Source organism: Gekko japonicus, unplaced genomic scaffold (genome assembly GCF_001447785.1).
Source record: "Gekko japonicus isolate JY-2015 unplaced genomic scaffold, Gekko_japonicus_V1.1 scaffold2807, whole genome shotgun sequence".
NCBI lineage: Eukaryota > Metazoa > Chordata > Lepidosauria > Squamata > Gekkonidae > Gekko > Gekko japonicus.
In genome coordinates, this window is record NW_015160309.1 from 10,990 (window position 1) to 23,602 (window position 12,613).

Below are 12,613 nucleotides of genomic sequence, written 5' to 3' on the forward strand. Positions count from 1 at the left end.
CCTACCCCTGTGAGGTAGGTGGGGCTGAGAGAGCTCTCCAGAGGACTGCTCCTGAGAGAACAGCTCTGAGAGAACTTGTGACTGGCCCAAGGTCACCCAGCATCTGCACACTCCTAATCATTTACCCAAGTAACTCTGCGAGTTGTTTAGTAGTAGCCTGCATGGTCTTTGGAACAGGCAACGGCCGCGCCATCCGTTTCACGCTCCTTACCTTGAAGGCGACGGGCAGGAGGATGTGCAAAAAGGCAGAGAGGTAGTCAGCGTCTCGCATTCCTGTCTAGAGGGAACGACAGAGCAGGGTCGGCTCTTGAGAGACTCCGAGCCTGCAAGAACTTATTGAGAATACGCAACACGTGCACGCTCATGCAAGCTCACACACAGGTGCCGGGCAAAGGAGGAGTATGTGCCCCCAGAAGGGAAGGGAATTCCTCCTCGGGGGGGATACCCAACGTTGTTCTGTGGTTAGGGTTTTAGGCGAGGACTCGGGAGACCAGGGAACAATCTCCTCTCCACACCCCCACCGCCGTCCATGAAGGGCAATGGGTAGCCACTGGCCGGGCACGGTCCTTTAGCCTAACAGCATCATGGGAATATCGTGAAAGAAAGGAAAGGGGGCGGGGCAGGGGAAACAAGAGCAAGCCGCTTCTTGGAGGGAGGATGGAGTAAAAAAACCCGAGGGATACATAGATGGAAACTGTGGCACAAAGAGAGATCTATGCAAAGGGGGCGGGGGGGCTCGGTCAGGATCGACCTGGAAGCTTTCCCCTGAGGCTGCAAGTAAACTGGGGTTTGAACCCGGAGCCAAGCCTGAGCCATCGTCCAGTCAGAACACATCTTCCTCCTTGCATCCGCAGTGTCAAGACGGGGCACGGGAAACACCGAGGGTTCCGCACGACTACGCCGGAGCTTCTTCCTACCTGGTTCCAGGCCACGTTGATGTTGTAGCCCTCTCCCCGGCCTCTGCCCACGGCGTCGCTGTTGGATTCTGGGAGGTGGGGCCAGAAGCTGCCTTCTTCGTAGCGGTGGACGGAGAAATAAAGGACGCTGGGAAAGAGAAGGTACGGCGATGAGTGCCGTCCTTCCTCTGCAACCCACCCACCCCCCTTGTCACCCCATTCAGAGCCACCCCTTCGTTCCACACCTGGGATTGTCCTCAAAAAGATACTGGGTCCCTTGTCCGTGATGTACATCCCAGTCCACAATAAGCACCCTGGAAACGAGAGAAAATGTAAAAAATTAGGTTGGGGGGCAGCAGGCCCATAGCTGCAGTGGGGTTTTAGGGGGGTTCTGCCCCCTTTCTTAAAGGCACAGCCCCACAAGAATTTCTCCTGTAAATTATTTTTCAATCTGGAGGGAGCCGAGCCAGCAATGGGCCGAGATGCCGAACTAAGATCAAGAAGAACAACAGCGCCATCAACAGGGTGCTGGTAGGGCAGTCCCCACCCCAATTCAGATGTGGCCATAGTTAGGGCTAACAGAGTAACTGTAAGCCGCTCAGAGACCCCCTAGGGGGTTCGAGCGGGGTAGAAGCCGAAAGTAATAAAATAAATAAATAAATAAGCAGAGTGGGATGCTGTAGTTGACTAATTCCCTCACTGAGCAAGGGGGTTGGAGTAGGTGACCTCTAGGATCCCTTCTATCTCTGTGTCAAGAAACTGGTTTCCTTTCAGAGAGCTTTTCTGCCCAAATGTTAGCTCTCTTGACTCTAGAAGTGATCGCCCCCACCAGCCGGCTTGTTCTCAGAACGGTTGCTTAGACTGACGGAAGTGATTAACTTGCAGCAGCTGAGGACTGTCATCAAAAGTGGTTGACAGCTTGCAATGCAGAGATCTATCCTGGTCACAGTTTTCTATTGGCTAAATGGCTTTTCTGCACTGAGACCTTCAGCCCCACCAGAAAAAAATGTGCCCTACAAGCCACAAAATCCTGGCTATGGGCCTGGGGGGGTAGAGCTTTAACATAGCTCAGCTTTGGGAAAGAGATGAGGCCATCAAATCCGCAGTGTTCATGACATCCCTCAAAGGACGTCTGGGAGATGAAATTCTACAAGAGGGCAAGAATCGCTTTCCTAGAATCCTGCCTCTCTCTTGCGTTCTCAGGAGTCATTGGAAAAGGTAGCAGGGCAGTGAAAGCAAATGGCTTCTGTAGCACTGATGTTTCTTAAGGGTGCTCAGGGCAGTAGCTGAATGGGACACAGGAATTCACAACCCCGTCAACAGAAAGGGAAACAAAAGTACAATTAGAGATGTGGGAAGCAATGCTGATTCTGTGAATTTCAGCAGATCATGAGAGGGAGGGCAGGTAGGGTTGCCTCAGTGCTTAGTTCTCGTGGCCCTTTCTTACGCGCCCAGGGAAATGCGGATCACCACTTTGGGAGTCAGGAAGCAATTTTTCTCCAGGCCAGTTTGGCTGGAGATCCTGAAGGTTTTTTTGTCATCTTCTGGGCATGGAACAGCAATCACTGGGTGTGTGGAGGGAGAGGTATTTGTGAATTTCCTGCCTTGTGCAGGGGGTTGGACTAGATGACCCTTGGAGGTCCCTTCCAACTCTATGATTCTATGAAGAGGAATTCACAGAGAAAAGATCAGAGAGATGCCCAAATAGGCAATGGCTGTGAAGAACTGATCAATCATCTCTGAGGGAACCCTGTTCACCTGGCATGGCGCTGCTTACTGGTTACCTAGAATAACTACGTTGCTCTTGAACAATCGGTCCGAATTTCTGCAAATACCAAGAAGTTCCGCAACAGCAGCTCCACTGCTGGGCTCCCTCCTCAGAGCAGTGGAAGGATCAGCTGAAGAACGCAACCTTCGCGCGTTTTGCTAGGACAGCAGGACTCGCTCAGTGGCTCCAGAGGCCCCTGCGGCACTGCTGGGCTCCCTCCTCAGAGCAGTGAAGGATCAGCTGAAGAACGCAACCTTCACGCGTTTCGCTAGGACAGCTCAGTGGCTCCAGAGGCCCCTGCAGCTCCCTGACATGCCCCCCTGTGGCTCTTCTGAGCACCGTTTCCCAATACAGCACTCGCCCCATGATTCAGGTAGGTGGCCGAGGCCCTTACCTAGTGGGGCTTGTGGTTGACAGGCCGTTCCCTTCCCACCTTGAAACAGCTGCTGCCAGGGCAAACCTGGCAGCAGCCTTCCTGAGGTACAGGCCTCATGCCAGGGCCGGAAGGAAATGTGGACCCTTTTGGTTGAGGGCCACTGAAAACGCAGCTCTTCGTGAGCCGCTGAGCGAGACTGTCAAGGATTTGGGTTCATTCGAGATGGAGAACGCGGCACTTTGTGAGCCGCTGAGCGAGACTGTCAAGGATTTGGGTCCATTCGAGATGGAGTTCCGCTCGGAAAAGTTCAGTTCAGCCTGGCTGAGGCCTTTTTGCTGAAATCGTTTGTCTCTGTCTCCAGAGTTTCACACAGTCCGTGCTGGGAAGAGAACAGCGTGGCCTTGCACCTCCAAGATCAGATGTTCTTTTCCAGCTTAGCTCTCCCAATTAACATTCCGTTCAATTAGCCCTGTGGGAGGCGGGAGTGGAGTGGGCTGAAGTTCACCCCACTGCCCTTCCGACATGGACAGAGAACCAATTAAATAATCCGGTCCTGATTGGCCTACCTGTAGCTATAGGATATTGCCTGGACCCTAATTGGTGTAAAGGCCTAGCAACAGTCGGACTCAGACAATAAATCCTCCATATTGAAGTCTTATCCTGGGGGTTTGATGGTGCCTGCATGTTGCACTGACATGCTGGCACTGTCTTGCTCACTTTTGGACATCTTGAGACTCTGTTGCTGAAGCTGACCAGCTCAGCTTTTGGGACTCTGGAGAAGAGTTGCTTTGGACCAGTATTCCCTCTAAACTGAGTTAGCGTGAGCCAGCTCACAGCTTTTTTAGCCTTTGGCTCACACATTTTTGCCTTCGCTCAGGAAGGAGGGCTCCAGAGCAAACTAATTTATGCAGTAGCCAAATCGCTCGCTCACAACTTCAATGCCCGTGGCTCACAAAGTAGAATTTTTGCTCACAAGACTCCACAGCTTAGAGGGGGCATTGCTTTGGACCCAGAACTTTGAATGCACAACATCTTGTCTTTTAGAAACCAAGGATTTAAAGTGTCTAGTAGGCCCCTTAATCTCTAGTTTCGGAACCTTTACCTTTACCTATGCACCTTAATAACTCCTTGCACCTTAATAAAATTATATTTTAAATATTAAACTCTGGCTCTTTGTCTCTACAGCTGCAATAAGAAAGCCAGTGCCTACATTGGCGGTCCACTACCATAATAGTAACTTTGGTGGGTTTCCTACTGAAAGCCAACCTCGCAGGGAGGACTCCCTAGGTAATCCCGGGAAGGTGAGGAGTTTGTCCTTTGGCTACTAGCTGAAGGGACATAGAAAGACTGGTGGCAGACTACCAATGTTGGAGGTGCCCAGGTGTTTCCAACACTTTTTCTAAGTTGGAGCTAGCCAGCCTCTTGGCGATAAGGTCTTTAGCCCGGGTTGAGCAGGGAGACCTTTTCGACAGATACCACTGAGTGTTTAAGCGAGTTCTTGGAACATCTAGAACAGGATGAGCCGACCAGGGAAATTATCTTGGTCAGAGACTTTAATGCAAGAATAGGGCATAGTGGGGCAGAACTGGCTGATAGAATAGGTATTAATCCTGACGATACACCATCAGGATGCCTTTTCAACCTAAGATGCTCCAAAGACTCATTTATTAATGAAGCGGGCATTCAGCTTGCCCTCCTCACTTTGAGATTTAATTTAATTATTTTAAACGGTCTACCTCCCTTTGACTCTCCTGGGGATTATACGTTTGCTTCGGCCCGAGGAAGCAGTGTAATTGATTATATAATGATCTCATCGTCGCTTTGGGACGAGGTGAGAGCATTCTCAGTGATTGGTCGGCCTGAAAGTGATCACTTTCCATTGGCCCTCCTTTTTAATTCAACTTTCACTGCCGTAGATCCTGAGCTCCAAGCGGATGATTTAAGAGAGTTAGCCCATAGTATTCCTAGGATTCGTTGGTCTGAGGAAAGGCAGTAGCTGAATGGGACACAGGAATTCACAACCCCGTCAACAGAAAGGGAAACAAAAGTACAATTAGAGATGTGGGAAGCAATGCTGATTCTGTGAATTTCAGCAGATCATGAGAGGGAGGGCAGGTAGGGTTGCCTCAGTGCTTAGTTCTCGTGGCCCTTTCTTACGCGCCCAGGGAAATGCGGATCACCACTTTGGGAGTCAGGAAGCAATTTTTCTCCAGGCCAGTTTGGCTGGAGATCCTGAAGGTTTTTTTGTCATCTTCTGGGCATGGAACAGCAATCACTGGGTGTGTGGAGGGAGAGGTATTTGTGAATTTCCTGCCTTGTGCAGGGGGTTGGACTAGATGACCCTTGGAGGTCCCTTCCAACTCTATGATTCTATGAAGAGGAATTCACAGAGAAAAGATCAGAGAGATGCCCAAATAGGCAATGGCTGTGAAGAACTGATCAATCATCTCTGAGGGAACCCTGTTCACCTGGCATGGCGCTGCTTACTGGTTACCTAGAATAACTACGTTGCTCTTGAACAATCGGTCCAAATTTCTGCAAATACCAAGAAGTTCCGCAACAGCAGCTCCACTGCTGGGCTCCCTCCTCAGAGCAGTGAAGGATCAGCTGAAGAACGCAACCTTCACGCGTTTCGCTAGGACAGCTCAGTGGCTCCAGAGGCCCCTGCAGCTCCCTGACATGCCCCCCTGTGGCTCTTCTGAGCACCGTTTCCCAATACAGCACTCGCCCCATGATTCAGGTAGGTGGCCGAGGCCCTTACCTAGTGGGGCTTGTGGTTGACAGGTGGTTCCCTTCCCACCTTGAAACAGCTGCTGCCAGGGGAAACCGTGAGCCTTCCTGAGGTACAGGCCTCGTGCCAGGGCCGGAAGGAAATACGGACCCTTTTGGTTGAGGGCCATTGCAAACGCGGCTCTTCGTGAGCCGCTGAGCGAGACTGTCAAGGATTTGGGTCCATTCAAGATGGAGTTCTGCTCGGAAAAGTTCGGTTCAGCCTGGCTGAGGCCTTTTTGCTGAAATCGTTTGTCTCTGTCTCCAGAGTTTCACACAGTCCGTGCTGGGAAGAGAACAGCGTGGCCTTGCACCTCCAAGATCAGATGTTCTTCTCCAGCTTAGCTCTCCCAATTAACATTCCGTTCAATTAGCCCTGTGGGAGGCGGGAGTGGAGCTTCCCTTCCGACATGGACAGAGAACCAATTAAGTAACCTGGCCCTGATTGGCCTACCTGTAGGTATAGGATATTGCCTGGACCCTGATTGGTGTAAAGGCCTAGCAACAGTCTAGGACTCAGACAATAAATCCTCCATATTGAAGTCTTATCCTGGGGGTTTGATGGTGCCTGCATGTTGCACTGACATGCTGGCACTGTCTTGCTCACTTTTGGACATCTTGAGACTCTGTTGCTGAAGCTGACCAGCTCAGCTTTTGGGACTCTGGAGAAGAGTTGCTTTGGACCAGTATTCCCTCTAAACTGAGTTAGCGTGAGCCAGCTCACAGCTTTTTTAGCCTTTGGCTCACACATTTTTGCCTTCGCTCAGGAAGGAGGGCTCCAGAGCAAACTAATTTATGCAGTAGCCAAATCTCTCGCTCACAACTTCAATGCCCGTGGCTCACAAAGTAGAATTTTTGCTCACAAGACTCCACAGCTTAGAGGGGGCATTGCTTTGGACCCAGAACTTTGAATGCACAACATCTTGTCTTTTAGAAACCAAGGATTTAAAGTGTCTAGTAGGCCCCTTAATCTCTAGTTTCATTGTATTCTTTCCTCACAGTATTTAAGTAATTTCTATGCACCTTAATAACTCCTTGCACCTTAATAAAATTATATTTTAAATATTAAACTCTGGCTCTTTGTCTCTACAGCTGCAATAAGAAAGCCAGTGCCTACATTGGCGGTCCACTACCATAATAGTAACTTTGGTGGGTTTCCTACTGAAAGCCAACCTCGCAGGGAGGACTCCCTAGGTAATCCCGGGAAGGTGAGGAGTTTGTCCTTTGGCTACTAGCTGAAGGGACATAGAAAGACTGGTGGCAGACTACCAATGTTGGAGGTGCCCAGGTGTTTCCAACACTTTTTCTAAGTTGGAGCTAGCCAGCCTCTTGGCGATAAGGTCTTTAGCCCGGGTTGAGCAGGGAGACCTTTTCGACAGATACCACTGCGCCAGGACCACAGAAGCTTGAGGATACCTGCTGCCAAACCCAAGGGTGCGATCCAGGCCCACATCACTCACCGCTCCGCCCCCAACTTCTGCCGGGCGTATTGGGCCGCGATGCCCACGTTGTTGAACATACAGTAGCCATCCATCTTGTCGTGCTGGGCGTGGTGTCCAGGCGGCCTGAAACCCAAAAGAGATGTTAGCCAACCCTGAAATGTATAGGAAGGCTGTAAGGCAGCCACGAGGGGATATACTTCTTTACACAACAATTAAACTGTGGGATTCGCTGCCAGTGGACGTAGTGATGGCCACAGGCATAAACAGCTGAAAAAGGGGAGTAGACAGATTCATGGAGGAGAGATCTATCAGTGGCTAGCCATGGTGACAGAGGGGAACCTCCATGTTCAGAGGCAGCAAACCTCTTAATCCCAGAGCCAGGAGGCAACATCAGGGGAAGGCGTCAGTCTCTGTGCCCTATTGTTGGCCCTCCAGAGGAACAGGTTGGCCACTGTGCGAGACAGGATGCTGGACTAGATGGACCTCTGGTCTGATCCAGCAGGGCTCTTCTGATGTTCCTATCAGGGGAAGGCCTCGGCCTCTCTGGCCTGTTGCTGGCCCTCCAGAGGAACTGGCTGGCCACTGTGTGAGGCAGGATGCTGGACTAGAGGGGCCCTCACTGCTCTGATCCAGCAGTGCTCTTCTGATGTTCTTATGAAGGCCTTGGCCTTTCTGCCCTGTTGCTGGCCCTCCAGAGGAACTGGCTGGCCACTGTGTGAGGCAGGATGCTGGACTAGAGGGGCCCTCACTGCTGATCCAGCAGGGCTCTTCTGATGTTCTTATGAAGGCCTTGGCCTTTCTGCCCTGTTGTTGGCCCTCCAGAGGAACTGGCTGGACACTGTGTGAGGCAGGATGCTGGACTAGAGGGGCCCTCACTGGTCTGACCCAGCAGGGCTCTTCTGATGTTCTTATGAAGGCCTCGGCCTCTATGCCCTCTTGTTGGCCCTCCAGAGGAACTGGTCTTATGAAGGCCTTGGCCTTTCTGCCCTGTTGTTGGCCCTCCAGAGGAACTGGCTGGACACTGTGTGAGGCAGGATGCTGGACTAGAAGGGCCCTCACTGGTCTGACCAAGCAGGGCTCTTCTGATGTTCTTATGAAGGCCTCGGCCTCTATGCCCTGTTGTTGGCCCTCCAGAGGAACTGGTTAGCCACTGTGTGAGATGGGATGCTGGACTAGATGGACCTCTGCTCTGACCCAGCAGGGCTCTTCTTATTTTCTTATGAGTAACTGGTTGGCCACTGTGAGAGATAGGATGCTGGACTAGACTGAAGACTGGTCTGATCCAGCAGGGCTGTTCTGATGTTCTTGTCATACCTGACCAATGCCAGCCCATTCCGGAGCTCCCCAGTCAGCACTTTCTCTACGAGTTGCAGGACGGAACCAGCAGCGAGGCAGGCACAGCGGTAGGAGTTCTTGGGCGGGACAGAAAAGAGAGAGAACCGAGTTAGACCGGGTATCTTCCACCTGAGTGACAAGCTTCCCCTCCTGTACGGTGAAACGGAATTCCCCACATCCCCACCAATATCCTGAGTGAACCCTGATAGGTCTTCTAGTCTTCCCATTCTGGGAAGGGAGAAACAACCAAGCAGCTCAATGCGCTCGCTCTGCGCTGCGAAAAAAGAAGAAGACCCAACAGAGTCTCAGAGCGGCTTACAAGCGCCTTTCCCTTCCCCTCCCCACAACAGACACACTGTGAGGTAGGTGGGGCTGAGAGAGCTCTTTCGAGGACTGCCCTTGAGAGAACAGCTCTGGGAGAGCTTGTGACTGACCCAAGGTTACACCAGCAGCTGCATGTGGAGGCGTGGGGAATCAAACCCGGTTCTCCCAGATTAGAGTCCGCACACTTAACCACTACACCAAACTGAATCGTCTAAGGCAACACATAATACAGTCAGAATATGTCTGGTAGCAGATGCAGAATCTAACATTCTCAACTTCAGGTTGTGGTGTGCCCTTTCAGGAGTGCTTATGCCCTTCTGCCACTGGGGAAACGGAAACAGTGGGATGGGCGCTGCTGCACTGCCCCTTCCGAAATGAACTTAGATACACATTTAATTGCACCCATCCTCCCCCCAAAAAACCCCTGGGGATATTGGAGGAATGTCATACCCCCTTTCCTCTTGCAGACCGTGAATCTGAAACCTCGACAGAGTTGCCCAATTCTGTACGGCTGCCAGAGTCCACTGAGGTACAATGTCGATTTACTGACATGTATTTTCTTCTTCATATAGATTTTAATGGCACAAAAGTTTGAGTCCAGTGGCACCTTTGAGACCAACAAAGTTTAATTCTGGGTATAAGCTTTTGTGTGAGGGCTAGAGGTTTTTGGGGGCAAAAATGCTAGATTCCACATGTCCGATCTCCGCCTTCCAAGGAGGAAGAGGAGGAGATTGGATTCATACCCTGCCCTTCACTCGGAGTCTCAGAGAGGCTTACAATCTCCTTTCCCTTCCTCTCCCCACTACAGACACCCTGTGAGGTAGGTGGGGCTGAGAGAGCTCTGAGAGAACAGCTCTTGGGAGAACTTGTGACTGACCCAAGGTCATGCCAGCTGGCTGCATGTGGAGGAGTAGGGAATCAAACCCGGTTCTCCAGTTTAGAGTCTGCCACTCTTTAACCACTATGCCAAAACAGCTTGTGCACACAGTCCTGAGGGTACGCACCGGGTGAAGGTAGACGGAATCATAGGTGTCCGACAGAGACCTCAGCTCAGCCTCGCTCATCGTTTCGGTGGATTTCATTAGGGCCAGGTACTCCTGACTGTTAGGAAAAAGCAAGAGGTCAGCTGGGAAGGGCAGCCCTCACCCCTCCCCAGTTCACATCCCAGCCCTCCAACAGCCGCCTTCACCTGTGAGCCAAAAGGATCTCCTCCTCAGTGATTTCGCGAGCCTGCAAGGGAGGAAGAAGAAGAGAAGAGACTGGATTTCTACCCCGCCCTTCACTACCCAAAGGAGTTTCAGAGCAGCTTACAAACTCCTTTCCCTTCCCCTCCCCACAACAGACACCCTGTGAGGTAAAGGAAGAAGAAGAGCGTTTCAGAGCAGCTTACAAACTCCTTTCCCTTCCCCTCCCCACAACAGACACCCTGTGAGGTTAGGTCCGGCTGACCTTGAGAGAACAGCTCTGAAAGAACTTATGACTGACCCAAGGTCACCCAGCAGCTGTAAGTGGAGGATTGGGGAATCAAATCCAGTTCTCCCAGATTAGAGTCCGTGCTCCTAACCACTACACCAAACTGGCTCTCAACCTCAGGCCGTGGGAAAAGGAGCCAGATTTCTCGTCCTCCTGCTAGTTCCCCATTCTCCTTCTAAGGCAGGAGGGATTAAAAACCGTCGGGGGTGGGGGTGGGGGTCTTGCTCTCTCCCACCCTCTCACCGTCACTGGGACGCAACGCTCCAGCAGCTCCCATTCCAGCAGCTTCTCCCATATGGCCACCAACCTTTCTGGGCACTCTGGAAAGCTAGAGGAGAAAGAAGAAGCTGGTGGTACGGGGTGTGGGACCAAAACACGTTCGATCTGCAGGCGGTCCAAAAGGGTGCAGGGAGGGGAATGAACAGAGGGGGCAAATCCCATCCTGAAAACAAGGGAAGAGAGAGCGCCCGCCCCAACGCGAAACGCACACACAGACGCAACCGATGCCTCTTGGGCCGAGGCGGGGTCCAACGGTGTCCGATTAGAGGCAGGGTAGTAATCGTTACCTAGATCCCAGTCCTTTAATCTGACAGGTTAAGATGACAGCAAGACAGGCAACAGGGAGGGACACCATTCCGGGGAGGGGGGGAGGAGAGAACTGAGTGAGTTTGAACACTTTTAACGGCCGCCGGAAAAAGCGAGGGAGAGGTGGCCAGAATGGGTGGAAACGAAGTGGAATTACAAGGGAAGAGGAGGAGAGATGAACGTTGCGTGTTATGGTCATAGGGAGCCGGGTCGGGATGAGGCTGAGATTGGAACTTAGTCTTGAAAGTCAGGGGTGGTGGGAAGGCTTCCAAGCAGTGTTCCCTCGAAGCTGCGTTAGTGTGAGCTAGTTCACAGTGCTTTAGCCTCCGGCTCACACATGTTTGTCTCGGCTCAGGAAGGGAGGGCTCCAGAGCAAACGAATTCATGCAGTAGCCAAATCGCTCACTCACAACTTCAATGCCAGCAGCTCACACAGTAGAATTTTTGCTCACAAGACTCCACAGCTTAGAGGGAGCATTATTCCTAAGACCCTAAAGCCAAGGCGCAGGCACAGGTCCAAGCCTTGAGCTTTTACACAAGATTCGAGACCTCGTGGCCGTGGAGGAAATCACCTGCCGAATATTCGGGAAGTTCACTGGGTTCGGCTCGCACGCATCTGGTTCTCTTTTTAATAGCACAGCGGTCCCATCCCCAGACAAGGTCTCTACATTTCTTCCTCGGTCGCTGCACTCTTATGAACCTTCGTTCTGGCTCGTCTCAAGAAAGAAACCAAAATCCCAAAGTGCCACACACAGTTCTGCGATGGCCAACTCTGGTTTATTCGTGCAAATGGGTTTCACAGGTAATTTATTCAAACAGCAGAACCTGTCCCCCACCCCATCGTCCATTCGGCACCACAGCCCGCCCCACCGGCAGTGTGACCCATGCTCTCTCCCCCCACACCAAACAATCATCTACGGGTCTGATCTCTGCAAAAATCAAGCGCTGACTGTTCCGTGTGCCATCTTTATATCAGGACAACCTTACAGTCGGAATTTCTAGAGTGAAAGTGAGAGGAAACGGGCACCTGACTGAGCTGCATCAGGGTAATCTAGAATAGAGGATCTTTGAAGCGCATATTTTAAGATCTTGGTGGATAAAGAGATTCTGAAGTGGCCCCTCAGGAATGCAGTCAAACAAGGGTCTACAGAGCAGTGATGTGGAAGTGAATTTAAAGAAAGAGTTACGATGGCATTTCTCAAACACGAGGTGGGGGGCAGCGTAAAGAATTCTGCGTTCGTTTGGGTCTTTAATTTATACTCCTCATTGGACTTACTGATGGCTGGCATGTAAAGAGAACAAAGTTTTGAGTTCTGAGTATAAACTTTCTTGTGCCGGCACATTTCATCGGATACATCGATGCATGAGATCCTCAAGTAGGCATGCATACGAAAGCTTATACGAAAGCATTATCTCTGTTGGTCTCAAAGGTGCCGCTGGACTCAAACTTTGTTCTGTTGCTTCAGACCAATATGGATAACGCACCTGAATCTAAACAGTTAGAGGCACAGGGTTCGCCAAATTGTGCCTCACATATTTCACTCAGGTAAGATGGGACGGTGATATCTGAATGTGGTGGGACCGATTACCTCAGAATGGAGACAAAGCGTCGATTCTGACGGCAGGCCCACAGGTGCGGTGCTCA

At 51.4% G+C, this 12,613-nt stretch overlaps 1 protein-coding gene across 1 annotated transcript in view; it reads right to left on the minus strand.

The window, feature by feature from the left end:
* The window catches only part of LOC107114944 (histone deacetylase 6-like), a gene marked incomplete at its 3' end in the record, with an annotated part of 20,247 nt that extends 9,423 nt beyond the window's left edge, over window positions 1-10,824 (minus strand). The window contains exons 1-8 of the mRNA XM_015416555.1: window positions 10,627-10,824; window positions 10,100-10,140; window positions 9,915-10,011; window positions 8,566-8,663; window positions 7,270-7,374; window positions 1,142-1,210; window positions 918-1,044; window positions 212-277 (exon numbers count right to left, since the gene is read on the minus strand). Of these exons, the coding sequence (XP_015272041.1) occupies window positions 212-277; window positions 918-1,044; window positions 1,142-1,210; window positions 7,270-7,374; window positions 8,566-8,663; window positions 9,915-10,011; window positions 10,100-10,140; window positions 10,627-10,824 (801 nt within the window). The remainder of the gene's footprint in view (window positions 1-211; window positions 278-917; window positions 1,045-1,141; window positions 1,211-7,269; window positions 7,375-8,565; window positions 8,664-9,914; window positions 10,012-10,099; window positions 10,141-10,626) is intronic.
* Between the last annotated feature and the right edge of the window lie 1,789 nt (window positions 10,825-12,613).